At 40.0% G+C, this 27,375-nt stretch overlaps 4 protein-coding genes across 8 annotated transcripts; 1 reads left to right on the top strand and 3 right to left on the bottom strand.

The window, feature by feature from the left end:
• Positions 1 to 3: 3 nt before the first annotated feature.
• rapsn (receptor-associated protein of the synapse, 43kD) lies at positions 4 to 8,610 on the bottom strand. The gene is made up of 8 exons (XM_037766011.1): positions 7,442 to 8,610; positions 6,514 to 6,852; positions 5,617 to 5,775; positions 3,734 to 3,832; positions 3,448 to 3,570; positions 3,283 to 3,336; positions 2,288 to 2,487; positions 4 to 2,062 (listed from the first exon to the last, which is right to left on the bottom strand). The coding sequence occupies exons 1-8, from the start codon at positions 7,664 to 7,666 to the stop codon at positions 1,990 to 1,992; spliced, it is 1,272 nt and encodes a 423-aa protein (XP_037621939.1). The 5' UTR covers positions 7,667 to 8,610; the 3' UTR covers positions 4 to 1,989.
• Positions 8,611 to 9,361: 751 nt separating this feature from the next.
• On the bottom strand, positions 9,362 to 14,682 carry kbtbd4 (kelch repeat and BTB (POZ) domain containing 4). Of its 3 annotated transcripts, XM_037766004.1 has the most exons (6): positions 14,560 to 14,634; positions 14,394 to 14,446; positions 12,446 to 12,920; positions 12,223 to 12,364; positions 11,416 to 11,522; positions 9,362 to 10,812 (listed from the first exon to the last, which is right to left on the bottom strand). In XM_037766004.1, exons 3-6 carry the CDS (start codon positions 12,905 to 12,907, stop codon positions 9,949 to 9,951), a joined length of 1,575 nt encoding a protein of 524 aa, XP_037621932.1. In that variant the 5' UTR covers positions 12,908 to 12,920; positions 14,394 to 14,446; positions 14,560 to 14,634; the 3' UTR covers positions 9,362 to 9,948. The 3 variants fall into 3 exon arrangements, with proteins under 3 accessions (XP_037621932.1, XP_037621933.1, XP_037621931.1); XM_037766005.1 differs by lacking the exon at positions 14,394 to 14,446 and having other exon boundaries at positions 14,560 to 14,682; XM_037766003.1 differs by having other exon boundaries at positions 14,394 to 14,624.
• Positions 14,683 to 15,604: 922 nt separating this feature from the next.
• On the top strand, positions 15,605 to 18,064 carry LOC119486129 (protein FAM180B). The gene is made up of 3 exons (XM_037766012.1): positions 15,605 to 15,900; positions 16,074 to 16,147; positions 17,602 to 18,064. The coding sequence occupies exons 1-3, from the start codon at positions 15,834 to 15,836 to the stop codon at positions 17,950 to 17,952; spliced, it is 492 nt and encodes a 163-aa protein (XP_037621940.1). The 5' UTR covers positions 15,605 to 15,833; the 3' UTR covers positions 17,953 to 18,064.
• ddb2 (damage-specific DNA binding protein 2) lies at positions 18,056 to 24,389 on the bottom strand. Of its 3 annotated transcripts, none has more exons than XM_037766009.1 (11): positions 24,254 to 24,389; positions 24,013 to 24,162; positions 23,818 to 23,933; positions 22,275 to 22,466; positions 21,981 to 22,126; positions 21,102 to 21,201; positions 20,785 to 20,962; positions 19,994 to 20,139; positions 18,670 to 18,825; positions 18,537 to 18,582; positions 18,056 to 18,446 (listed from the first exon to the last, which is right to left on the bottom strand). In XM_037766009.1, exons 2-11 carry the CDS (start codon positions 24,149 to 24,151, stop codon positions 18,178 to 18,180), a joined length of 1,488 nt encoding a protein of 495 aa, XP_037621937.1. In that variant the 5' UTR covers positions 24,152 to 24,162; positions 24,254 to 24,389; the 3' UTR covers positions 18,056 to 18,177. The 3 variants fall into 3 exon arrangements, with proteins under 3 accessions (XP_037621937.1, XP_037621936.1, XP_037621934.1); XM_037766008.1 differs by lacking the exon at positions 21,981 to 22,126 and adding an exon at positions 21,679 to 21,845 and having other exon boundaries at positions 23,818 to 23,930; XM_037766006.1 differs by lacking the exon at positions 21,981 to 22,126 and adding an exon at positions 21,679 to 21,845 and having other exon boundaries at positions 24,254 to 24,388.
• Between the last annotated feature and the right edge of the window lie 2,986 nt (positions 24,390 to 27,375).

The following is a 27,375-nucleotide window of genomic DNA, read 5'->3' as shown; positions in this document are numbered from 1 at the left end:
AACTTACATTCACTTTCTGTGCACTTTATTTTCCATAGTGAAATATTTCCATATTCGACAGAGTAACATGGTTTGACTCAATGCATAAATATATTAACAATGCATTCTAGTCAGACTCTAATTAAACCATGGTTATATCAACATGACATCTAGAAAAACACAACATGTATTCAAATGTCGTGTTGAACTGCATTAATCCTCTGAGGAGAGGCAAAAACAGAGGTAGTTTAAACCGTTAAAAGATGAGTCGCTGTGCGGTCAGTGACATCTTATTAAATGTAGATGATATCTGTACTTTACATTGATTGTGCTACAGGTAAACAGACAACATTGTTTTGGATGCAGAGACCTCAAAAAAGAACCAGAAGTTGAGGTCATGTAGTGATGTGTTGTGGAACATAAATGCTTGTGCTGTAAAAGTAAATGTGTTGGTGTCTCTCTTCTCATGCCGTCAAGCCACTCACGTTTTACAGTGAGAGAAAACAAAATACTTAATGTTTTAAAGCTAAAGTATTGTGCGTATTCCTCAAGTTTGAAAAATGTGTTTGCTTTAATTATGAATGTTTCAAAGAGGATTTGTAGTATTTTTTTTTTAAATTATTTATCCTGTTTTGACCATATAACTGAACTCATCTGTGTCTCACATCAATGTTTTAAAAGAGTACTTTTGTAAACTACAACTATAAAAAGAAATTTGGTAGAAGGAGTTTGATTGACATGGCTTTTTTTTCCCAAATCACAATATGTCTAAAATAAATTGAATATATAAGGAATATGAATGATAAAAGCCACTGAATATTAAGAAATACTATGATAAACAAATCCGAAATAAGTAAATACAATAACATGGATACATAGTTTGATGTAATCCTTTTGTTTCTTGGCATCGTAAATAAAACATGCAACATTTACTGATGTGAGTTTTGTTGACGTTCTCCCTCAAAATCACCATGAAAATTATAAGGTTTGCAAGTAAATAATCTCAATCTGACTACAATATTTACATATGACAACAAATATGAAAACACTACATTAAAACATACTGCATGTATCGCCTCTAAATAGTTATCTGGCAAGTGTGTGATTGGTCAAAGAAGATCCTTTCCCAATAGGTTTCCTTCTCAACAATATTTGTCCTTAAATTGCAACAATATTATGTTGACGTCAGACTTAAGAGTAAAACATGGACAGAAAAGGAATTTCTATAAACACAACGTGTGTTGATCCGGCTCCTTAGTCTCGGTGAATAAGAAAAAAAATAACAGCTGCATGAACCTGTTCTGTAAAGACATACTAGTTTTTGAATGGTTAAGAGATTTTAGCTCGTTTTAGGTTTTACAAAACACTTCAAATAAATCTAACTTTTTAAAACAAATCAACATGAGTATGTACATGAATACAATAATAAATATACCATGTATGAAATCAGTTAAATTCAGAAATGGCTCTGTGTTCTGATATACAAAAACAATCAGAAAACTGTTGACTAAAGAAAGAGTGGATGTTGTGTATAACATAATTTGAACAACAAACCCTGCGACTAAGATCACTGAAGATCATTTCATGTTGATTTAAGGAAACAATTCTAATGCATAAAATAGCAAATACAAGTTATAAATGCTCTTTGGACGGTCCATAATCCTCTAGATTTAAATTCTGCAACAACAAGGCCAGTCGTTAGACACCATGTAGGTTCTTTCTTCTTCAGCTTATATTGAAATGTAACACTGTCGGTTATTTACCTCCTCAGTCAGAAGTAACTCACAGACTGACGTCCGTTAATGAGACGGACGCCTTGATTGTGTCCTCAGAGCCGCTCTCTGCGACGCTCTGGGTTCAGTTCAGCATCCTCTTCACAGAGCAGTGAATCATTTACTCCTCAGACATCTTCAGCACATCCCGAGGCTGCCTGCTTCTCTCAGATCAGTCAGGAGCCTGTGAGGCTTCACGCTGTGTCTGCAGATCCAACGCACAAACACAGTCTCACAATCACACAAATCCAGGCTTCATGGAGGACTTGAAACATTTGGGACAACCCTTCGTCCCGTTTGTCTGCAGACACCTGAAAGAACAAAACAGGTGAGTGTCAACAGCTTAATCTGTCGGCCTGTAGATGTGATGAAATAAAGAAATACACATATTAAAGTAAGTATTTGAGTAGATATCTGTAATGTATTCACAAGTTATTGAGTCTATATCACCCCGGGTACTTCTTTTGGTGGCAAAGTTATGTATGAAGAACGTCAAAACAAAAATCACACTCAACAAATGAACACTCAACACCCACTTGAGATGGAAAATGTGGGAACAGGGTAAGGCCTGCAGTTTTTGGTCCCTGTCCCCGATGGACTCTCCACACATGCCGCAGTAGAGCTCCAGTTCCTCGACACACTGCAGGAACTTCACCACCTGCTCTCTGAGCTCCTCCATCTGCCCCCGGCTCCGATGAATCCCCTCACTCAGGCAGTGCACCTTCAGCGTACACAGCTTAACACACAAGATCAGAACAAAGAATGTAGACTCTTTACAGCTTGTATGATGTATACGTGTGTGTAGGGCTACGACTAAAGATTAAAGACTAATTGTTTGTCTTTAAAATGTAAAAAAAATAGCAAAAAACTCTGCTATAACTTCCCTAGAAATTGATATCTTCAAATGTCTTGTTTTGTCCAACCAATATTTGACAATCAGGTATGACAAAGAAGTCTTAGTACAAATGTTCGGCATTTTTGCTTTAAAAAATTACTTAATGATTATTAGATTATTAAAGAGGACATATTATGCTTTTGTGCTTTTCCCCTTTCCTTTAGTGTATTATACAGTTACATGTAAAAGGCCCAAAGTCCACACCAAAGATAGTTACTCTCCCCCACAGAAACACTGCTCCTGAACTGCCTGACACGCCTTGCTTCAAGTCCCGCCTTTTCTTCTGTAACGTGGTGATGTCACCAAGTAACACATTTGCATAATACCTGCCTAGCGGCTAGTTTGGCACGCCCTCAAATAAAGCTAGTTAGAGTGGAGCTGGAGCGGAGTCTGAAGAGTTTCATTCGTTTGTCCAATCACAACAGAGTGGGCCTGCTGACTTATCAGAGCAGACTGGGCTTTTCAGGGGGTTCAAGCATGTAAATGTTCAAGCATTTACATTAAAGCAAAATACAAGTATGCATCTGAAAAAAAGCGTAATAGGTCCTCTTTAAACGAGTTGCCAAGCAACTTATCGATTAATCGACTAAGATTTGCAGCTCTACTTGTACTTGTGTCCTGTGTAACACCAGTTACCTTGTTTCCCATCCCATCTGCCAATTCCTGTGCTCGCTGCAAAGAATCAAGAGCCTGGAAAATAAACAGTGAAGCAGGGTTTGTCATTGCTACTTATTATGAATAACAATGTCAATATGGCTGTGAGATTTGAAGCGAGATTTATATATAATGATAAGTATATACCTTGTCAAATTCTTTCTGCAGAAGCCAACACTTTGCAACTCCCAGGTAGACGTGTGATTGTCCGAGACGGTTTCCGATCTCAGTCATGATACCCAGTGCAGACTCGTAGCGAGGGAATGCTTTCTAGATGGATGGAGAGAATTACCAAGATGAAGCTCACCATATTATAGATGTCAGAGCAATATCACAGTTAAAGAAAAAAACACATTTGAGTCAAAAATATATAAACCAAAAGGCAAAGTCTTATCGTTAACCCAACAAGTTTACACAAATGGTGGCACCTTACATCAGCGTCACGCCTACAGCGGTGTATGTCTGCAAAGTTCAGTAAGCACAGAGCCTGCAGAGGACGGTCACCGTGCTGCAGAGCAATCTTCATAGATTCCTGTAGACGTGTGAGACAGAAGGTTTTAGAGGAGAGAGGAACTCTTCTGACCCCCTCGACTGTGATAGCAAAGCTCTGCTGAAATCTAATGATTAATTAAGGAAAATCATTTTGGATCATTTGGAAATTGGACTTTCAAGATAGTCAGATTTATTATCAGCAGATACATTTAAGGCGAGACACCGCAGACAAAAACATTGCTTTTCATGCACTGGTCAATTTTGAGATTTAGGTCTTTTTTTTCTTCCATAACATGTCTTCTTTCAGACTAGTGGACAAAAAACATCCAAAATACACATTCAGGTGTTTATTTTACTACTTTGTCTATTTGCGTCTGTAGATTACTCCTAAATTCACCAAAAGTTACCATTAGATAATGCCTCATTTGCAAATTTAAATATACAATTTCAGAAAACTGTAATACAAAAAACAATTGTCTTAATGTAAGTAATCAACTGGGGAAGTTTCATGGTGATATCTATTAGTTAAAACATTTTACCCTATTCACTTGCAATGAGCCAGACTCTGAGCCAGAAATCTCCACTTCAGTAACACTTACACACACCAAACTTTCCAGTTTTATTCATATCTATATTCTGTAGGTTTTTCCAGAGGGGTTTGTTCATATATCATTTATAGCCTGATTTATAGAACATTTTGTTCCTAAAAACATGGTGAATTTTTTTTTTTTTATAGCTGTTGACAGTTTTTTCTGCTTTATGGAGTGATAAAAAGAGACATCCAAAATTCCCTCAGTAAAATCCTTTGACTCTAATATGTCAACAAAATTAAACAACAATTTTGAATCTGGCTTTATCAAATGTTCAAATTTATGTTGTGGAAATGTATGCAAATTAGCGTATATTTAATAAGATAATGCCTCATTTGTATAATTAAACATACATTTTCACAAAACTTGTAATACAAAAAAATATTGTCTTAATGTCAGTAATCAACGGGGGAAGTTTCATAGCAATATCAATTAGTTATGTTTTGTTACCCAATTCACCTGGGGTGTCTTCCTTTAAATCAAATGGCAGTATTAAACTATACAGCACCATAATGTATAATACGCTTCCTAAAATTAACACTTATTATAGATGAAAATATTTAACTCGGTACATTTAACTAAAAAACAAACATTCTGTGGATGAGAGCATTTAGCAGAGTTGTTTATAATGAACAGACATGTGAACCCTGAAACTGATGGCCGTATTTTATTAAACTACTTTTACAACAGTTATTTCATTTAGCAGTTTCAGTATATTTTCAAATAAACCAGACTGAGAAATGATGTGGAATGTGAGGCGTTTCCCCTTTAGGACTCCTCTTGTACTCTGGTATTCTGAATATGACAACATGTGTAAATTGTTTGTCTAAATGCGTTTGGCAAATGTAATAAATCTGAAACGCATCCTGCTGTCTTGTTACTTTACTTTTGCACTCCAAGGCAATGACATCAAGTTATTTTTCACCCTCGGTACATAATTAGAACAGAGTGAAGACTAAAGCTTCATTAACACTTTAAACCAGCGCCTCTGTGAGCATATTTCTGTCGAGGTCTAAGGTCTGGTGCGACGGAACAACTGGCGCCTGCACCTGTCAGCAGAACAACGTCTACTGTATCTGCAGCTCCGACATCAAAACAGCCAAAGACATCAGGGGATCTCGTGAGGAAACAAAAACTTTCACATTCTCCTCAAGTTATGCGAGTTTGTCTTTGTGTGGGTGAGTCACGTCTCTGAGGACAGTTAGTTGTGTGTGGGACGGTTATAAAACAATACCTCACAGCACTCCATGGCGTCTGGCATGCGCTCCAGTTTCCTGTAGGCGACAGACATGTGGTACTGGCTCATGGCTCGATACTTGAGGCTCCAACCCTTGCCGTAGTCGTTGACGAGCTCAGCTGCTTTGCAGGGGAAGAACAGGGCTTTCTCATAGTCCTGTTGGCAGAAGTTATTGATGAGTAAGACATCTGATGTCCAAAATGGCAAACGTCTAAGTCAAACGTCCTATTTAGATACTACTGACATGGACTTTTTGGTTTCCTTCCTTTAACAATTCAACCTTTGACAGTATTCAAACAGAGTCGAGTACTTTTGATATATTTGTCTCCACTATTATTAACATGCATATTATGTTTTCTTTCATAAAATAACGTGACATATGAGTGCATTCTTCAAATGCCACTTCACCACAATCCCATTGAAACCAATCCTCCCCAGGAAGCCGAGGTATTACTCTTACAAATCTCTGATGTCAAGGGTACTCCATAAGCCCCCGCCCGCCAGCCGGCCTACTCGCTCCGCCCTTGTTTCACAATGCCCAGTACCACATGAGCTAACCATTGATGATGTTTGCTTGGATGCTCTGCAGTGTTATCATGCTCCGCAAATACGCTGACAACATCAGTATTGATTGCGCAATGAAGTCACACGTGCAATCCAATGATTGTTTTACCCAAATGAAATACCTGAGAAGTCTGCAATGATCAAAGTATTTTTTACAGAAAAGGAAAGACTCCTTGTCTTTAATATGTCATGCAAGAATCATTTTAAGACAATTAGTCAAAAGAGCAAAGACTAGGGTGTAGTTTTTGCAGTGCAGCACACATTACAAATTATCAAAATCAGCTTTCAGAATAATCAAATCTCATTAATTTTATTTTTTTTTTAAAGTACCTTAAGGTGGACATAAATGTTTCCCAGACTGCAGCAGACTCTGCACTCCAGCATCTTGTCGTCATTGTTGTGTGCGTAACGCAGGGCCTTCTCGTAGCTCTCCAAAGCTTTCTGGAAGACGCTGAGGCCCAGGAAGGCGTTGCCCATGCTGAGACATACCTGGCCGTTGAGCTGCAGGCTGACGGTGGTACCCTGCATGTTTAAGCAGGTCTTACAGTAGGACACCGTTTTCTGGAAGTCGCACAGCTTCTCGTTGCTGCGCGCCAAGTTCAGGTAGCCCTCCGTCAGATAGTCTGGGTCCTCCATTTCTCTGGCTGTGTCTATTTGATCTAGAGCGTGCTGCAAAGAGAGAGTGAGGTGATGGGAAACATGCAGGCCAATTGTGAATAAATTCAAACAGATAAAAAGAGAGAAATCATATGACACATTTATTCAAAGACATGAGGGTCTCTACTTTATAAAGTCCTCATCAAAGTGGGGTGAAAGAGAGTGGGTGCTGCTTGAGTAAAGATGGTTATGTCAACAAGACACCCCACACTGATACTCGGGTTGCAGGACACTTATTTACTCTGCATCGTGTGGAAGCCACAAATTAACCCGTGCTTCTCAAGATCCCTGTAAATGGAACCAAGAGGGTGACCTTTGACCTCTTCTCGTTCAAATAGTCACTAGAAATGTTAAAATGCGACAACGGCACGAACTGTAGCAGTCCGAGTGGACATGACGACATTTAAAATCGATGGGATATTCAGTGGTGCACACGCACACAGTGCTGGTTGCATAACACAAAATATGATCACACAATAGTAAAAATGTGAGAAACGTGAATTATCTAAAAAAAATAATATTTAGAGTAGGACACTGATTGTATATATATTTGGTTAACTCTAGTTATTGTACGTAGCATACTGTTGTTTGCGACGCTTACCTTGAGCATATCTTTATATTTTCCCATTTCTGAGTGCGCCGTGATCAGGCACCCCAACACCCGAAACTTCCCTCCAGGATCTGAGGTCTTCTCCAGCACTTTAGTCCAGACATGCAGGGCTTTGTCCGTCTGATTGGACTGATACAACCTCAGGCCCTTCTCTATCTGCTGCTTGGTTTGGTCCTGGCCCATCTCTGGTGCAAGGCGCCTCATAAAAATATTCATTCGTTTAGGCCATGCAATTTCAGTGAGGCAGCAAGAAAGTAGATCCTTGCCATGCACAGAACAACTCCAAAGAAGATCCCGTGAAGATGATCCTCCCGAGAGGTCGCTGCCAGAAGGCCTACCAGATCCCGCTCTCTCAGCTCCGGCTGTGCTGAGATGGAGAGGAAACTGGATCCAACGAAGTAAAACGGCAACACACCAAGACCATTATCACCAGTCGCTTCGCGGAGAGCTTGAGGGCCAGAAAAATACCTTCCGCATTTAACCCTGCGATGATCCCCTCTCACCATCAAGTGTTCCAAAATTCTCCCTCAGATTTCCGCTTGAAAAATGCCAAAGAAACACGTTTCCCGGCGGAGTGCTAGCAGCGATATCCCAGAATATCTACTCCCTCCACACCCCAGCGAAAGGAATTCTCAGCACCCCCGTGTCCAACCCCCTCCACCTTCCTCCTACTGCTGGCGCTACAGCAGATGGCCTTGTCACTCTAGACCATGTGTCCCTTCAGGAATTCTGTCCTGCCCTCAGCAAGCAGTCCCAAGGTCACTACAGCTCCTAGCGATCTCCCTTCGGACTAAACCTCACTCGCTGACCAAACACTGGACGCATTTTTAAACTACAACCCTCTGGTGCATTTAACACACGTCCACAAATTGATCTCACCAGACTCTCACACGTGGGACTGTGAACTGCGATATGGGGTGTTGTTCGCCAACATTAAGGGACTGCATGTCAGATGGTGCTCGTAGTGGCCGTCAGTTCCTATTGGGAGTTCTTATGGAGGCGCATATGTGGCCCCAGAAACCCCCACCCCACATCTTGGCGTCAGCAACTGATGCTTAGAATAGTTCACAAAGTCTGACATGTTACTGGGCTTGGGTTTCAGCTGCACAGCCTCCTGCAACACATCAATGGGATCAAAGTTTTGGCCTCTCTGTAGTAGCTTTCTCTCCTTCAACTCCCCCGTTCCCCCCCAAGGACAAAACAGGCACCTTTACCACCTCGCCATTCACAAGATGCATTACCAATCCAAAGATAAATACCGCTATGGAGGTATGTCTTTGTTGAGGCAAAGCTTTCAATAGCTACACAGCAACAAAGTGACCATTTCTAAATGCATCGCTGTATAATTGCAAGAAGGAAAGATCTTATATCCCTAGTAATAAACAGTATAGGGATGCACCGATACCGGATTGGATATCGGGCCGATACTGACTCAAATAGTTGGATCGGGTAACGGTGGCAGTGGGGCCGATCTATTCAATTCAGTCCTATGTTTATATACTATACATATATACTGGAGTTTTAATCCCTGTTTAAGTTTTGACCAATTTGTTGCTGCATTAGAAAGTTTTACACTTGAATTGTAATCCTGTTAATTTTAAAGTTTTTTTCCACGTTGCTGGTGTACGATTTATTAAATAAATTGATATCACATTTTGTTTAAAAAGTTAGGAAGGCAATGATTAAGTCAATCCTGATGTTGTCTTACACATAAAAGAATGATCCCAGTCACTTCCATACAGTGAGACATACAGCTTATTAATTAAACACTGGTATCAGATCGGTACTCGCTATCGGCATCGCTATCGGTATTGGGACTGAAAAAGTCATGTCGGTGCATCCCTAAAACAGTATGAGAGATAATTAATACATAAAGGCTTAAGGACCAAAAAAACATCAGATCAAACAGTGGCAGCTTGTAGCTACAGCGATATATTTTTACATTTGTGTTAACTTGAACATGTACGTCGTACATCAAAAAATACAATCTCAAGACAAGAAACTGTGAAAAATTGAAAAGTTAGAAAACATCCTCTGTTATCGTGTTTGACTTCAAATTTAAACATCTGAGGATATTTAACCTACAACATCATGACACACTTATTCACGCACGATACACCCGAGGATGTTTTATGTCCAGTAAAGTTTTTACACTGAAGTTGTTCATGCGTGTCAGTAAACAAGCAGTGCACAGGAAACAATGTTGATTAGTTCATCACCGGTTACAGCATCACTACAAACTGATTGACTTCTTAGCTAAAGGGATCCACAATGAGACACACTGGAATAATACAAGCAAGTGACACACACCGTTGAACTGTTTCTACTGGTCTGGTGGTGAAGTCAGAAGGGAATGAGTGACACAGAAACCAGCTGAGTAAATACATTTAGAGCAGGTGTCCTCACAGGATGTCTGAACAGTGAAGTCATGGTAAGATATCTTCCCTGATTGTCCGTGGCGTCTGTTTGGACCACGGTATGAACACCCAGAGGACATTTTAGGCCAAAACAAACTGCCAGTTTGTGAGGAGGATTTTTATACCTCTGATAACGGAGACGACAGAAGTGGCCGGGTTGAACTTCAACGTGTTTGCGTCCCCTTTCTTACATTTGTCCCTGAAGACGTATATGCAGCCATTACAGCTGGCCACCTTCCACAGTGAAGGAACGCAGCTCCACACCTCGGGGAAGCGCAGGCGGGTGAAGCTCTCCAGCAGAGGGTTGTAGCACACTATGGAGTCTCCCTCTGCTACGATGAAGATCACGTCCATGTGCACCGCGGCGTGCATGCAGCCCGCGAATGGCAGCATGTAAGGTTTGATCTGGCACTTCTGGGAGGCGGTGTCAAAGCACTGAATCAGTCGAGACGGCTTAGTAAAAAAGTCCATGTCGTTCTCCTCCCCTCCGAGCAGGTAGATGGTACCTCCCAGATTAACACCGGCAGCCCCGGACACCGCGGTGTCCAGCTGGCTGGTTTCTGTCCACATGTTGTCCTTCACTGTGTAGTAGATGACGGCGTTAGAGAGTGTGTCCTGCAGTGTCTTACCTCCTAGCGAGTAGATGTTGTCCTCACTAGAGACAGAGACCATGGTATGATGGAGGCGGTCTCGGGGCAGTGGGGCGCAGCGCTCCCAGTCCATGGTGTGCATGTTGCACTTCCACATGCGGCGAGGGATGGACCCCCCCACCACATACAGGTCACCTCCGTGTTTACAGGCCGCTGTGATCTGATGGCATAAACTGTTCTGGCCGCTCACGCTGATCGCATCGTCCTCCTCGTCGCAGTGAAGCGACACAGCCAGGGAGTGAGTCCGCGCCTCCTCTTTACCAATCAGGTAAATGTGGACATTCTCACCGATTTCCTGTAGACATGCAAGATAAAGACATATCAGACAACAAAGATACAAATAATTACAATCAGTGGGCAACTCTGGGTCTGAAAAGTGAAGTCAATGCAGAAGTGCCTTAAACTTGCATTCTTCCTAATAGCCAGCAGGGGGCGACTCCTTATATTATTGTCCCATTAGAGTCAAATAGAGCATAAAGCAGGGTATGCTTTAGGGCGTGGCGACCTTGTGATTGACAGGTCGCTACCACAGCGTTGTCCGGTCTTGGAGTTCATGTTTTCGTCTTACAACTTTAACCCTTTCACAGTGTTTTAAGTTCATGAAAGTTAATTATAACATTTTGGTCGCCTAAAAATATCTTATTCAGCGTTCAGTTGTAGTTAGCTCCACCCTCTCATGTCATTTCTGGTTGCAACCAAGATGGCAACAGCCAAAAACCAAGATGGCGACGGTCAAAATGCTGAATTCAAGGCTTAAAAAACGGTAGTCCACAAACCACTGGGTGACGTGACTACGTCTGCTTCTTATATACAGTCTATGATCAGTCTACAACATTGAAAGCAAAAATGAGAGCACCCTCTTCATAACAGTTTTCAGCTCTAGATGAATGAATGTTACCTTGAGATTTTCTCGGAGAATACAAGAAAACTCCTCTCTCTCCACCTTGTTGTGGTTTATCCACGACTCGATGGCCACTGTTGGATTCTGGGAACTCGGAACTCCATCTGAACACAAACAAACACAAGGAGGCCTAGTGAGTCACATTTATAACATGTGTTTTCTTTTTTCCATTATTTTCATGGCATTTTCGCCTTTTTGGATTAGTGTTGTCAAAAATATCAAAGTATTGATACATATTGACAGTGAATATTTGAAACAGTTTCAATACTAATTTTCTGCAGTATCGATACACAGGTACCAGCTGCACTTTCTACTCACTCTTCACTCCGACAGCAAGTTGACACACACACACCGCTGTTTACCTTTTAATAAAAATATAAAATTGTATGCCCTCAATATTGTCTCAATTTTCCCCCGTGGTTTTGAAAATGGTATCAAATGTAGATATTTTTCAAGGTATTGTATTGAAGTTAGAAATTCCAATATCATGACAACATTTTGTTGGATAGTCAACAATGTAGAGGCAGACGAGAAATGAGCGTGATATCAAACCAGGGACATACAGTGTATGGTAACTTGCTTAATCATTCAGCTACCAGGACGCCCCATAAAATGTGTATTGAAGGTGATGTTACCTGTTTTTGCATGTTTTAGCTAATTACAAATTATGTATTATGTAATCACTGCTAGCCATTATGATTTGGCTAGACGTAATGTAAATAATACAGCACATGGTTTGTAGTAAATGGAAAAAAAACATTTGTTGGACGTCATAGCACATGATGGGACAGAGATGGGTAATACCTTTGAGGATGTCCAGGAGCAGACAGAGAGGCACATTAAGAAATTCTTCAGTCTGATGCAGCTGGGCCAGATGGATTTTGGCACAATGCTTGGCTGCAGTATACAACTCCTGGTCACTGTGTCTGTCTGCCAGCCACATCACCTGAGCAAAAACAGGTTATCATTAAACTGATACTACACAATTATGACTAAGTAGCAGAGACTTGTGAAAACAGTGAATCACCTGCAGGCAGTTCTTGACCTCTACTGTCCGTGAGAGGAAGCGGGAGCATTCCTCAAACAGTGCAGTCAGCTGGTACATATCTGCCATCTCATAGGTGTCCTGAAGCTCCTCCACCCTCAGTTTAATCGTGCCATGGTAAATGTAATCAATCAGCAGCTGGAAGACAGTGGCGCCCACATCTTTCAACTCAATAGAGCGGTTGTGGGACTCTTTGAGGTTGGAGGTGAACATGGAGCGGAAGAAACTGCTCTGTGCCGAGAGCACCAGCCGGTGCAGGTGAAACTCTTTGCTGTCAACGGTGATGGTGACGTCAGCGAACAGGCCGTCCTCTAGACACAGGTCCATGATGCTCTTCACCACCCGGCTGGAGTGGGAGCGGTCGGTGAAGGTGTATCCCAGGAAGTAGTTCTCCTCTCCCACAGAGCCCCCGACGCTGAGGCCCCCGTCCTCGCTGGAGTCCATCTTTGCTGCTTGCCTGACAAAGTCACCAAACAGCAGAGCATCCATTTACACACCAGTTTATAAAATGTCAATATAAAACTAAAGCAGTCTAATACAAAACCTTCATTAAGGCTATGATGATCAGATGTTGTTGAAACTATTCCAGAGAGGTGTTGATTATATCCTGACACTGGAGGCCACTACAGATGTCATTATTGGAGTGTTTAAAAAAATCAATATATATTTTAACATAAATAGATAAGGATAAGGATTCCTAGTATGATATGTGCTGAACAGGACATTTTGTTGTATTTTTAAAATTATGTTAGTTTAGATCTTTCTTCCCTTTTTGTTATTGTTTTTTTTCTCCTGGGGTTAGGGGGGAGGTCCTTTGTATAAGCCTGTGGCTTCTTGACCTCTCCTGACACATTTCTTTTTTTTTTTTCATTAACTGGATTTTGTGCAGTTTTATATTTGTGCAAATAAATAAAATAAAAATAAAATAAAAAAATAAATTACAGTTCAAAAGTAAACTTGTGGGTGGTCTTTAGTAATGCTGACAGGGTGAAAGACACATTATGGCATTTATATACTGCAATTTCTTGTTAATTATCAGCCGATATGTCGGTACAATATATCAGAGGAACACTAATATATATACTTATGGTAATTTTGGAGACTGTTTGTATTGCTGTTAAATTATACTGAATTTATTTCAACTAAAAAGAGATTAAATATTAGACACCTACCAGTACTACACAATAAATCACCTTTAAAGTCAATCAACACCTCTCTGCTAAAGTTAACAAACATTATAACCATCATGAAGGCAGGATTTATAGATAGATAGATAATAACTTTATTGATCCCGATGGAAATTCAAGTTTCGAGCATCACAGTTCCATAGTGCAAAACATGTTAGTAAAAAGGCAGTAAAAAAGTTAGATGTGCAAAGTACAGAAAAATATACCAGATATAAAAATACAAGGAGATGAAGAAAACTGTTAAAACTGAATATAGTGCAGGGTAACAGCTGTGATACACGACTATTAAAAAAGTGAATATAGTGCAAAAAGTGATATAGTGCTGAATAATAAAATATAGGAGATATACAGTAGAGACCAGGGGATTAAGAAAAATCAAATATGGAATATAATGTGGGATGAAAACTGAGGTAGAGAGGTTTTTTTTAAAATAGACTAAAGTGTAGAATAAAGCTGTACATTATTGGTATAATACAGTAAAAACCAGCCTATAGATGTTTAGAGTAGAGCTGTTGGTGGTGTGCAGAAATACTAAAGTAGCTTAGTCTATTAAAGTGCACTGTGTGCATTGTTATCTGTCCTGCATTATATTACACTGCATTGCTTTTAGCTGGACGAAAATGAATGTGATACATCGTTATAATATGCAAAACACAAAGGCAGCTGCTCAGAAGCTTTGTTTGTATTGCTATTAGATGATCTGATGGAGCAGGCTTCATGCACAGATGTGAGGGTGTAGCTGCGAGCTGGTGATGGAGGAGCTAACAGCAGCTGTGTTGTTGTTGTTACCGTCCCTCCAGAGTCACGGTTCAACCGGGATATCGAGGCGGTAGAGTTAACATTAGGACTACAAATGAGACAATAGAGTCGTAACGCTTTAAACAATGACTAGTAAAGGATCGTGGTTACCTTTGTATCCACTAGTTTATCATCCAGGAGCAGCTGAACTCTTCACCGGAAGTAAACGCTCTGATGTGATGAGATGAACTGCTGGTGTCATTCTGGAGCTGCTGCCTCCACGTGGTGGAGCTGAGGTACTACAACACTCAGCTCACTATATATAATTGATCAATTATATTAAATAAGTAATTGGCTGGACAGTTAGTGTCTTACTTAATTAGATATATTACTATGTAGTTAGTGACTCCTCCATAAACATACTGCCTTTATTACAGCATCCACTGTGTCTTCACCACTACATGAGGTTAGGGCAGGGGTCAGCAACCTGAGGCTCCGGAGCCACCTGAGGCTCTTTAGCCCCTCTCCAGTGGCTCCCTGTGGATTTTTAAACATGGAAATGAATAACTGTTTTTTGTTTACATTTTCATTTTAATTTATCATTGTTGTAGGTCTATGGTATGACGATACGACGGAGTATTAGGGCCACATTGAGGAAAGAAAAAATAATCTGAGATTTTGAGAATAAAGTCATAATATTACAAGAATAAAGTCATAATATTACAAGAATAAAGTCATAATATTATGAGAATAAAGTCATAGGTTTACGAGAGAAAAAGAGTCGTAATATCATGATAATAAAGTCATATTATATGACTATATAATGATATATAATATTATAAAGTAGTAATTTCACGTGTTATTTTCTCTTTTTGTCGTAAAGTTTTGACTTTATTCTGGAAATCTCACATCTCACATCTCAAAGATGTTTATTCCTCAATGTGGCCCTAATAATCCGTAGTACATTTGCTCTTTGGGCCCTCACTGCATTAGACTTATATACTATATACTTAAACTGTGTTACCTTCATCACAATGATTAAATGTTTTGCGGCTCCAGACAGATTTTTTTTTGTTTTTTGCCTAAAATGGATATTTTGATAGTAAAGGTTGCTGACCCCCTGGGCTAGGGTGAATATAATGGGGAAATGCAACATTAAAGTAAAGCTTAAATGTTTAAATAAAAGGGTGAAAAAGGTTAGTTGCCTCTGTTGGCTTCAAGACCTGCTAGCTCTGAATTCTGCCTGCTGTGGATGAAAATCTAGGATCTAAAAATTATTGGTCTCTGCTCTGCATCACAGCCATCTGGCATTTGGTCCTTTTTTTCCAAGGTGGAAAAATGAATGGTATTCAAGCTGCGTTGCTTCTGCCTGGATTTACAAAAGTAGATGAGGAAGCAGAGAGAAGGATGCAGAGTTTCATCTATCGGCAATAATCAAAAGAGGAATGAAAATACAACTTAAAATCTGCCTTCTGATCATTTTGTGGCTTTCGTTTGAGCAAGTGCTGCAAGGTAAGTAGAAACAGAAGATCTTCTATCAGGACTGTGATTAGGACAGACAGGTTGTAATATAATGATACTGCATGCACCGATCAATATGCAGCAAACAGGTGTCAGTGTATGCAGGCACAGTTTCTCTACATTTCAGTTATGTTACCGTTAAACTTCAGTGTTTTCTACTTTAGATGTGTCTGCAGGCATCAGTCCAACTTCTCAAAAAAATGGCTCATCAATCTCTGATGCAAACCTGATGTTTGAGGTACGTTCTTCTTTTTAGAGTCAACGAGGACCTATTATGCTTTTTCCCTTTCCTTTAGTGTGTTATATATTTTTTTGTGCATAAAATGTCTGCAAAGTTACAAAGCCCAAAGTCCATGCCAAAGGGAGTTACTCTCCCCAACAGAAACACTGCTCCTGCTGAACTGCCTGAAACGCCTTGATTGAAGTCCTGCCTTTTTCTTACATAACGTGGTGATGTCACCAAGTAATACATTTGCATAACGGCAAATTCGGCCCGCCCTCAAATAAAGCTAGTTAGAGCAGAGCTGAGGCCTGTACTACGAGGCAGGATTTGCGATTAGCGCGGTAACTTCAGGGTTAACTCAGGGTTTTCTGTCCTACGAAGATGGATCACTTCTTACCGGGGTAGATCACCATGGTAACTAATGCTGATCAGCTAACCTGCTCCGGAGCAGGTTATGTTCCAGGTAAGAGATCAACTCGTATAAAAGCACAACCTACTGACCAATCAGAGCTCGGTGCGCAGATCGTATGATAATATTACAGAAAATACAAAAAAGTCAGTCATAATCCAGACTAAAAACAACACAGTTTAAACTGACAAATGCAGGAAGGACAGATGGACTTATGCTGAGAGTGTTTACTGCTTTGAATTATGTTTTTATATTTTTTTTTTTTACTTGCTCTTGAGTCCGTTTCACACCGTCAGAGACAGGGACGCAGCTGAAAGAAGGTTGAAATAGTCATATACGCCACTTCCTTGTGAAATGTCATAATGAAGTGTAATCATTCATCCATTACACTTCTAAAAGCTATTTATATCTAAACAACTACAACTGACTTTCGAGTATTCTGTTAAATTAATAAATCTGCTAATTCACGCATTCACACATCAGGAGTTTTTTCTTTTGCCAGCTGTCCTTCCTGCATTTGGCAGCTTCAACTGGGTTAATTGTAGCCTGGATTAAATGTTTAACTTCTTCGTATTTGTCTAATATTGCTCTTCCTTTGTAAAAGGTGCCACTCTGTCTGTCTGCAAGTCTGTGGACTTGTCCATGTCTGTGATTGGTCATATGCTGCAAACACCTCCCCGATCATGTGAACTCAGCCAGATTGAGAAACCCTGGGTTGATTTACCGAGTTGATAACCACCTTCGTAGGACCGCTTAGCGGGATCTCGTTTGTTAGGGTTAGTTAAGCCAGATAATGAGAAGATACCCTGGGTATGTTGAACTCGCTTCGTAGTACAGGCCTCTAGAGTCCGAAGAGTTTGGTTCAGTGAGAAAAATAAAGAACATTAAAGCATGCAAACATGTTCTACTAGAAACCCAAAATACAAGTATGCACCTGGAAATAAGCATAATAGGTCCTCTTTAACAGACGTCTACATGACACTAAATCAAATATTTTGCAATATTTTCCTTGCAGGGTAAGTGATATTATAGCATATTTACTTTTCCATCCTGTGTGCAGTTCTTGTTGGGCGGGGTTGAGATGGACCAGGACAACAACATCGTCCTGCTGGACAAGGAGATGGCATCGATGAGGCCGGGCAGGGCTTTTCTATCTCAGATCAATGATAACATCCCCAGAAGTCAGAGATCCATGGTGCAGATGGTGACCACACTGAAGGATCAGAGGATGAGGAAGCCGCTGACTCAGGATCAGTTCGACGGTCTCGTCCTGAGCATGGTGTACTCTGCCCAGCAGGTCTCGCATCAGGAGAGAAGAGAGGAACAGGAGGCCTGGAGTGAGGTGCTCTTCCAGCTGGCAAACGTTACGGTCCATGAACTACGTGGAAGTTATCTCTTCAATTATGCATGATGCACAAACTGCCATTCTGTATGAAATAAAGGTGTATGCAATAAATCACTTGCCTCAAATCTTCCTGTAATGTGTATTCATAACAAAAAAGCTTTAAAATATATGTAGGAAACATGATAATTTTTATTATAGTACAGCAGAAAAATACTTTATAAAAAGACACAACAAACAGTAAACAAAGGAATATATACACATGGATTTACAAGAGCCACACTATTACATAGTCTACTTCTTCCTCGTCTGTGCTTGTTTTTGTTTAGTATAGCCAGTCTTGGTCTTAGTCTTGGTTTTGGTCTCTGATTCTTCCAGAGAAACCAGTTTCTTCTTGAGCTTTGCATCCACAGCAGGAGCTCTCCTGTCCCTGCTGGAGCGCTGCCGACTCCTCCGCTGGCCTCTCAAAGTGTCCACAGAGGTCGAGGTTTCCTCCTCCTCCAACTTGTGCCGCTGATCACTGATCAGTGACTTTTGTCTATCCCAGACCAGCACCGTCACACCTGTGAGTGAACATTAAGCAGCTTCAGCTCTCACAGAACTGGTTTGATCAGATAACACATCTATCAATAATGTGCGTTTGAAAAACTCACCCATTCCAGATCCAATCACGTCACCCAGTGAATTAAATTTGTTGATCTGTAAATAAATATTTCTCCGTGTTAAACGCTACAGTTTTCATGTCTTGGTCCTGATTTTTTACGGTGTCTTTAAAAAAATACTCACAGATTTGATCCCTGGAGCACTGGGATCTTGCAGCTGACACACGAGCTCTGCGGTGTTGGAATCAAAGATGTCGATGGTCCTCTGATCTCCGGGGCAAACGCGGTCGTCAGGGTAGCGGCCCGCCACGATTAGGTCATAGACCGGGTGCCATGTGGCCTACAGAGAAATAATAACAGTATTCTGTTGTCAATGTAATGACATCTGTGGCTGTATGTGAAACAGCCTACTATGTACTACTGAGGAACGCAGTATATACTGCATACCTCAGTAGTATGCAGCATGAAACTGTTAAAGTGATGTACTTTACAGTATGCTAGGCCAGTCTTCAGCCTTTAAACAAGCTCTTAAAGCACTAGTGAAAAAAAAAAAAACTTGTACCACTATTGCAATATTATTGAAAAATACAACTCATTGAGCTTTGATTTTTTTTTTTTTTATGAATGTTTGTTTACTTTATAAGATACTGCAGGTTTAGCTCCACCAGCTACAAGACAAACAGGATCATCAACGATGATATAATATAAAACATTGATCAACAAAATTTACTCTAACTGCTTTTTCAGTTACAGCAACAAAACAGTTGACTGATATCCCTATAAATAATAGAGTCATGTTAAAAAGGGTCATGTTGTCTCAACAGGTATCTCTCTGCCCCGTCAAAGGCAGCTCTTTCCCTCGCCTCTTCCCTCGCCGCTGCCTGGTGTCTGTAGTCTAGCTACACCCGTGGGCGATTGTGGAGCTTGTCAACTCCAAAAAGGCCGATAACCACAGGTTGTGTTGTGGTATTTAAACAAACCATCCCTCAACAAGGAAATAAAAGCCTCTTGTCTACGAGACCGGTCTCTATAGGGGTCTAGCCAGTTCATAGCAGTCTGTGAGCGTGACTGCCAGGCTGGCGCTAGCTTGCCGTCATGACAGTTTATATAGTCAAATTTTCGATGCTCCATCAATTTTCCTAAAACTGCCAATATTAGAAATGTACACAGTTGATTTATTGCCTCCCAAATACTAAGAAGTGAATTTAGTGATGAAATAACACAATTTTATTTTAAACTTGCAGTTTTTGGCCACTGTTGATTTTTTTTCCCAAATCAGTACAACATCCGGGGATTTTTGGCATACTGTAGATTTTGCTTTTGTTTTCATACTCCATATAACATGCTACATTTTGGCCAAATCAGAACGTACTGCAAGTATAGTATGCCGTTTTGAATACTGCCTGTGTCTTGCTGTCATGCTGTTTGTATGTCGATCATTTGTGCAACTAAACTCTGTTTGATAGTTTTGTTTTTTGATTACATACACATCTAGAGAAGAAACCAACCTTGATGGGTGTGAGATGCTGAAACTGTCTGTGCGGATGTTGGATGATGTGTTGAGGCTTCGACCAATCAGGAGACGAGTAGACCCGAATCTGGTCGTACTGATCCGTGGTGAGCAGCTTGGAGCAGTCCAACGGATTGAAATGGGCTGCGAGGAGGCGACAGAAACAGCTTTACTAAACCATGTAGATTTTCTTTACAGCCATAGCAACTGTAATACAAATCATGGCCGTAAACTTCTTTTAGGTTCTTATCCACATTTTCATCAAATAAATTAAGAAAACTGAACAGAGTTGAACTAAATGGAAAGAAGTCACTTGCATCTAACACCAACAATGACACGTTTAACTACAACTTATAGCTATTTATATTTAACACACTTATAGATTGTGGAATAGATTCCACTTCTAAGCATTTTGTATTTACTTATTTACACTGTGGTTATACAGTATATTGTATGTGTCTGATGCACATTTTTGTAAATATTTCCTATATTTCTCCTTCTATTTTTTTTATCATATTTCTTTATGCTTTTATATAACTGTATAGCAAATGTAACAATGAAGTATTTCTGATTCTGATTACTTTATTTATTATCTATATTAATGGTAACATGTATGGTAGATTACCAGATGTCCCTTCAAAAGTCAGGGCAAGTTACACTTAATGCATAATTTGCTTTCATATTGTTTATATTGCACAAATGTTGCAGAATGTTCTAAAAAAATGAATGTATGTCACAAAGACGGAAAGGTGAAACTTAATAAAGAGTTTTGTTAAATGAGAGTGTTACCTGAGTTGACCGCTTTCTCATGAGGCATCTCATGGAGGAAGCTCTTCTTGTCTTTGAGGTTTCTCAGGTCCCAAAGTTTCACCGTGTGGTCGACTGAGGCCGTCGCCAGCAACCAATCACAACGGGGGTTGAACTCTGCATGGGTCACTTTGGCTTTATGCAACTTGTCGCTGAAAATCTACAAATTAAATTAAAAATTAAAATACACACCTTTTAAATTCATTACAATATTTGCTTGTTTGAGAAATACAAGCCCTTTGTTGTCTCATTAAAATACAGTAGAATAATGATCTACTTCACTGGGAATGGACTCGTACCTTTTGGCCATCCAAACCCAGCAGTACAAGCTGGCCCACGTTGTCTCCGGTCACAAGCATCTGTCGACTCACAGACACATCGACGCAGCAGTACCAGTAACTGTAAGAAACAGAGAACACAGTGAGTTTACTGGATATAACCGATGGAAAATGAAACAGGGATGAAGCTAAAGATGCAATAGTGTGACAATACATTTATGACCAAAAAATTAATTAATAAATGAATGTAATATTCTTTATCATAGCTGTCCCGTGAAAACTATTTCCTTTTTTGGTGATTTTAAAGTTTTCACATAAACTGAAGGTTGCTCCTCTTGCTTCTGACATTTTATAGACCAAACAACTAATCGATTAATCGAGAAAATAATCAACACATTAATCGTTAGTTGCAGCTCTAATAAAAACACATTGATTATCTAAGAAATGCGGTGTTACAAATCTTAAAACAAAGTTATTTTTTTATTTCATGACAAGCTGAGCTGTTGGAGATGCAAACATTACATTTAACATTAACATCAACTAGATGACAGCATCTCTTTGAGCTGAGCATCAGTCTTCTCAGCAGCAGTTTTCTCACCAAACATTGTGGTTATCGTGTCCACAGTCTGTAGTTCTGGACAGGACGGTGGGTGTGTGGCCCTCAAAGCTCTGCAGGGTCAACGTGCCCGCACCAGAGGCCATATAGACTTTAGAAAGGTCCGTCGGGCAAAATTTCACCCCTCCGATAAAGTCTCCTGCTCCGCCCTGTGCACAGAAACATTAAAGCAGGCCTGTCACAGGGCAGTTATCAGCACTACACACCAATGTTGATGAGCCACCTGATAAGAAGACTGATGCTGTTAACTGTAGTTTACAGAAAACAAGAGGACTCAGTCTTACTTCAGTATGTCTGTGCTGGCAAACACTGTTAGAGTTGACCCAGTGAAATCTCGAAGAGCTGTCGTACCACGCATAGACGAGGTGAACAGCTGAGTGGGATTTAACTGGTTAAACTTCATGTCTGTAACTGAGTCTCCAACCCCCATCTAAGCAGAGAACCAATAAGAGTGTGTCGTCAAGTAAATGTAATTTGCAGTTTTTAAATAAATCCCAGCCTCAAAATGTCATAATTACAAATGTTTTAAAAATGGATAATTTGTTGAACGACTTGGTCATTCTGGTTTAGGAACTCACCCCTTGAAGAAAGTTTTTCTTCATGGGCACCTCAAAGTCCCACAGATAGAGGTCACCCCCCTTGGAGCCAACAGCCATAGTGGTGGGATGAGTGGGATGCCACTCAAGACAGGTGACCCTGCGGTCGAAGGGGCTCGTAGCACCGTGGAAATGATAGGACGACAGCGAGCGGACAAAAGGTTCCTGCAGACACTGGAAGTAGGGATGCAAGACAACATTGAAATGATTGAGTATCGCAATATTATGTTTTGGGATACTGTATCGATCTTCGAAAGCACTGTATTGATTTTTAGTTAATAGTTCAAATGCAAAGATTAACTCTGTCAATTCATTTAATTTGCAAACATATGCGCCCCCTCAGTGTATGTGCAAAGTAGTGCTATGATGTTAGATGTTACAGGGACTGTGATATATTCAAATGCAGATCCAACTGTTCTGACTGCATAAAAAAAAATTACTTTTTTAACTTTAAAAAAAAAAAAGTTAACTTTTTTTATTACGATTTTATGCATATGGTGGTGTGTTCTTTATACTATGGCAATTTCTCCTTACTTACAGTATTGCAATATACTGAATCGTAACCCCTGTATCATGATACGTATCGTATCACCAGATTCTTGCCAATACACAGCAAGACTTTGAAGCATGATATGCTTTTTCTGTGCCAATCCTTGTAGGTTACATCTTGCATGGAGGGGATGAAAAAAGTACAGTATTGCAATATATTGAATCTTAACCCCATATCTAATCGCCAGATTCTTGCCAATATACAGCCTTAACTGGAAGAGACAACAGAAGAGTTAAAGGTCCCATATTATAAAAAAGTGAGATTTTCATGTTTTTTTATTTTTAAGCCGGCTTAAGTCCTATATAAATACTGTGAAAGTATCGAAACACCCAATCCACAGGGAAATACACACAGCCCGTATTCAGAAACTCTGCATTTGAAGCAAGCTGTCAGGATTTCTGCCCATTCGTGATGTCACGAATATACAATATTTAGACCCTTGACACAATTTGAAACGTAAACATCTAAATGGGTCCCAGTTTATTCCTGGTTGCAGTGTATGTGAAGTCATCAGCTGACAGGAAGTACACATGGACCCAAGCTGTTGCCTAGCAACGCAATTCTGTTGCCATTCTGTAGCAATTCTGTCAAAATGCGCTAAAACGGAGCGTTTCAGGCAGAGGATAAATACAGGCATATTCAGGCCGACAGTATGAGGAAAATAAAGTGTTTCTTATGAACATTACAGCATGTAAACATGTTCTAGTAGAAACACAAAATACAAGTATGAACCTGAAAATGAGCATAATATGGGACCTTTAAATGCCCCCTGGTGAGTTAATCTGACCATGAATATTTGTTTCAACATAACAGAAAAGGATGCAACACATGGAATGATGCATTAAACTGTACTGCATGTAGAGAACATCTCCTACATTCACATACAGCTATTGCATTATATTTAAAAGTAAGTTACACTGTTAAGTTTGTGCATTTTGTCCCTCTGTGCAGCCTGAACACCAGCAGCAGTCTCACCTGTCTCATCTGTGTGTGAAGACTTTGTCCCAGGGTGCTCCTGTAAATGTAGTGCAGAATGCTCCCATAGCCTCCTCTCTTCTTGACTCCTGCAGACTTGAGAGGAGGCTCTGCTGCTGCAAGACAAAAACCACTGATCATGATAAGAACATTTCACGTGTAATATACTGAAGCTGTCCTGTCAGGGCTGCACACCTTGTTGTTTGGATGTTTCTCCATCTTTTCTGTCTCGTAGTTTTTTGGATAGAGTCGGACCAGAGCTCTCCTCGGTTCTTTTCTGCACTTTACTCTTTGGTTCAGACGCATCTGCTGACTTCCTCGGTCTCGTTTTCATTTCTCCCCCAACTTAAAAAAAAACAACGACTCTTATTGTGCAACACAACAGAGAGGATTTACTCATCTAGTTGCCACAATGAAGTTAAAACAGACTGCTTACCTGCAGATGTTCACTGTTTAATGGTGCAGCTTCAGAGCAGGAAATAGTCTTTGCATCAAGGACTATTTAAAGAGGCTAGGTCACTACACATGCATATAAAAACCTGGTCTGCACTCGCACAACCACAGCTCCAGTTACACTGCGCATGTGTTATATCCCAAATCCCAAGACATCATGTCCTAGCCTCCTTCTAACAGGCCTTGGTTTGTATAACGCAACAGTACACGTGAGAGGTGTGATGCTGCATGGCTGTGTTTTGTAACTGTGCGTGTGTTGCAGCTGGTCTCCGGCAGGTGTCAGTGTTTATCTACCAGCAGCCCTCAGTGGACGCCATGTTTGTAGTTTAGGTAGGACTACAGACTGACGTTAGATCAGCTTGTATATTGTATATTGGTAGAATTTCAATTTTTGTATTCTTATTTTATTCTAACATTTTTATCTATTATTTTGTTATTATACTGCTTATTTACACCAACAAAACCAAAGCAAATTCTTAGTGTATACCTCATACACCTGGCAATAAACACGATTTTGATTCTGATTCTGATTCTCTTTCATTTGAGGGGCTATATTTATGAAAAACACATAATTATGGAGGTCAAAGTGATACATAACTGATTCATTAATAAATATGGTTAGTTACATAATTAAAATGGAGTGTTTAAAGAAAGAAAAAGCTTTGTAATTTTCCCCTAACCTTTGTAAATACTACTACTACTACTACTACTACGACTAATAATAATGATAATAGTAATAGACTTTATTTATTTTGAAAAGCTCACGAAACACAAACACATGATATATTAATAGTAAAAGCTCAGATTTTCTTTTCATTACCCTTTGTATCATAAAGATATTTTAAAATACCTTATAACTTAAAGATCCCATATTGTAAAAAGTGAGATTTTCATGTCTTTTATATCATGAAGCAGGTTTAAGTGAGATATAAATACTGTGAAAGTATCAAAACACTAAATCCGTGGAGAAATACACACAGACCATATTCAGAAGCTGTATGTTTGAAACAAGCTGTTAGGATTTCTGTCCATTTGTGACATCACAAATCTACAATATTTAGACCATTTCACAGTTTTAAACATAAACATACTAAATGTGTCCCAGTTTATTTCCTGTTGCAGTGTATGTGAATGATATCAGCTGACAGGATGTAAACATGGACCCAAGCTGTTTCCTAGCAACGCAATTCCGTTGCCATTCCGTTGAAATGCGCAAAAATGGACTGTTTCAGACAGGGGGTAAATACAGGCATACTCAGACAGACAGTATGAGAAAAATAATGTGTTTTTTGAACATTAAAGCATGTAAACATGTTGTAGTAGAAACCCAAAATACAAACATGAACCTGAAAATGAGCACGATATTGGACCTTTAACTAACACTAAAAACTAGGACCATATAACTCTTTTAAACAATACATCTACTGTATCCATCTATCTATCTAGCTTCTGTATATTTATTTATTCTATATACTATTAGTGGTCGCTTGTGGTATTTTTTATTTACAATCCGTTTATAACAATGCAAATCATTAAATCTTTAGGCCTCTATATAAGTAGGAAGCTGGACGCTATCCTGGATAACCCCTCCCACACCCTCCATGATGAGCTAGTCAAGATGAGGAGCACCATCAGCCACAGACTCATCCCCCCTCGGCACAACACAAAGCGCCTGGGTCAGTCCTTCATGCTGGTAGCCATCAGGCTCCACAACCAAGACTGACCCCATATGAGAACTATTAGGACTTTAAGACCTTTAAACATGCACTATCTACAACCATCTTGGACTCTAACCACTGGCGCACTTTACACTTTACTTTACACTATACATCCTATATACCACTTTATAGACTGCACATATGTACATACTACATTTATTTATTGCACATACTACATTTATTTATTGACGGACTGTACACACTATGGTCACCCATTCAGTCTGTATCTTTTACATCTCTATTATTGTTTTTATAATTTGTGTATACCTTTACCTCTCCTGTGTTTCACTCTGTTTGCTGATGTTGCTGCTTTGACACCTGAATTTCCCTCCGGGGATTAATAAAGGTTCATCTTATCTTATCTTATCTTAATATTAACTTTTTTTTTAATTAAAGGGACTATTTGTAACTTTGTATGCGCATAAATGTAGCGGGTCGTCACACATGCGCGCTCGCATATGCGCGTTCGCGTGTAGCCGCTGTACCCTCCTCCTCTGCCTGCTCGCCTTCACTCAGACAGCTCAGCTCGCTCCACCTCTAGACGTGAACGCGCGCTCACTCCACACTGCAGAAGAGTTAGTTAAGCTCTGAGAATATCTAGTGAATGTACAGGGGACGTTTGTGCAGAAATAACTGCTTCAGCTCCTCCAGACCAACAGAGGTTTTCCGTGTCTTGTGAAGTGACGGAGCTCTACAGAGATTTACGTAGTCTTCTCGTTACCGACCGGGTGCCGGTGTCTCCTCTGCTCTCTCCGGCTGCGGGCGGAGAGAGCAGGGAGACACGCTGGAGAGCCCCGCTGCCTCAGCCTGCACTTAGGCAGGAAAAGCCAACACTTAGATCAGATCTAAATCATGTTCATGGAGAGACCTTCGTCTGGTCAGCTAACATTACTGCCAAGCAGCTGAAATATAGAGTGATATTGTGGTTTTAGCTGACTTGTGTCGCCTCACTGTTTTGAGTGATGCTCGTTCAGGTATATTGAGAGCGAGCAAGCGCGAGCCCGACGCTGACTTTTGTTGATTTCACGGCCACAGGTGTTGCTGTTAAGAAGCATTTCTGAAAGTTACAAATAGTCCCTTTAACTGGTTAAAACCTAAATATTATACTGTATGTATACATATGATATATCATCTCTGATATATTAACAAACTAGATTACTTCTAATCTTGCAACAGTTAGATACAACAATCTGACATAAACCCTCTCAGTCCCTTATTATCTAAAACAAAGATTAATTGTTCTCCTTGTTGCTATTTATTTTTGTTTGCATGGTTTCTATGCTTTATTGTCTGCAGGTATCAGTTCATCTGATGACTTGTTGCATACTTTACATTCCTGTTGTTTGCCATACAAGGCCCTGGAAGAGAGAAGCGGAAACACGTCATC

This window comes from Sebastes umbrosus, chromosome 4 (assembly GCF_015220745.1).
Source record: "Sebastes umbrosus isolate fSebUmb1 chromosome 4, fSebUmb1.pri, whole genome shotgun sequence".
NCBI lineage: Eukaryota > Metazoa > Chordata > Actinopteri > Perciformes > Sebastidae > Sebastes > Sebastes umbrosus.
This window is presented reverse-complemented; position numbering and strand designations above follow the sequence as displayed.

What these genes read in the sequence shown, in the direction of transcription:
- rapsn (XM_037766011.1), bottom strand. Translation starts at nt 7,666, where the DNA reads ATGAATATTTTTATGAGGCGCCTTGCACCAGAGATGGGCCAGGACCAA. An exon ending in ACATTTATGTCCACCTTAAG is followed by an intron (nt 5,776 to 6,513) that starts GTACTTTAAAAA and finishes TTCTGCCAACAG; the next exon opens with GACTATGAGAAAGCCCTGTT. An exon ending in GCTGTAGGCGTGACGCTGAT is followed by an intron (nt 3,571 to 3,733) that starts GTAAGGTGCCAC and finishes CCATCCATCTAG; the next exon opens with AAAGCATTCCCTCGCTACGA.
- kbtbd4 (XM_037766005.1), bottom strand. Translation starts at nt 12,907, where the DNA reads ATGGACTCCAGCGAGGACGGGGGCCTCAGCGTCGGGGGCTCTGTGGGA. An exon ending in GCTCCTGGACATCCTCAAAG is followed by an intron (nt 11,523 to 12,222) that starts GTATTACCCATC and finishes GTTTGTGTTCAG; the next exon opens with ATGGAGTTCCGAGTTCCCAG. An exon ending in TTCTCCGAGAAAATCTCAAG is followed by an intron (nt 10,813 to 11,415) that starts GTAACATTCATT and finishes GCATGTCTACAG; the next exon opens with GAAATCGGTGAGAATGTCCA.
- LOC119486129 (XM_037766012.1), top strand. Translation starts at nt 15,834, where the DNA reads ATGAAAATACAACTTAAAATCTGCCTTCTGATCATTTTGTGGCTTTCG. An exon ending in GTTTGAGCAAGTGCTGCAAG is followed by an intron (nt 15,901 to 16,073) that starts GTAAGTAGAAAC and finishes TTTCTACTTTAG; the next exon opens with ATGTGTCTGCAGGCATCAGT. An exon ending in ATGCAAACCTGATGTTTGAG is followed by an intron (nt 16,148 to 17,601) that starts GTACGTTCTTCT and finishes TCCTGTGTGCAG; the next exon opens with TTCTTGTTGGGCGGGGTTGA.
- ddb2 (XM_037766006.1), bottom strand. Translation starts at nt 24,151, where the DNA reads ATGAAAACGAGACCGAGGAAGTCAGCAGATGCGTCTGAACCAAAGAGT. An exon ending in TGAGAAAGCGGTCAACTCAG is followed by an intron (nt 20,140 to 20,784) that starts GTAACACTCTCA and finishes GCCTCCTCGCAG; the next exon opens with CCCATTTCAATCCGTTGGAC. An exon ending in AGCATCTCACACCCATCAAG is followed by an intron (nt 18,826 to 19,993) that starts GTTGGTTTCTTC and finishes ATTTCTCTGTAG; the next exon opens with GCCACATGGCACCCGGTCTA.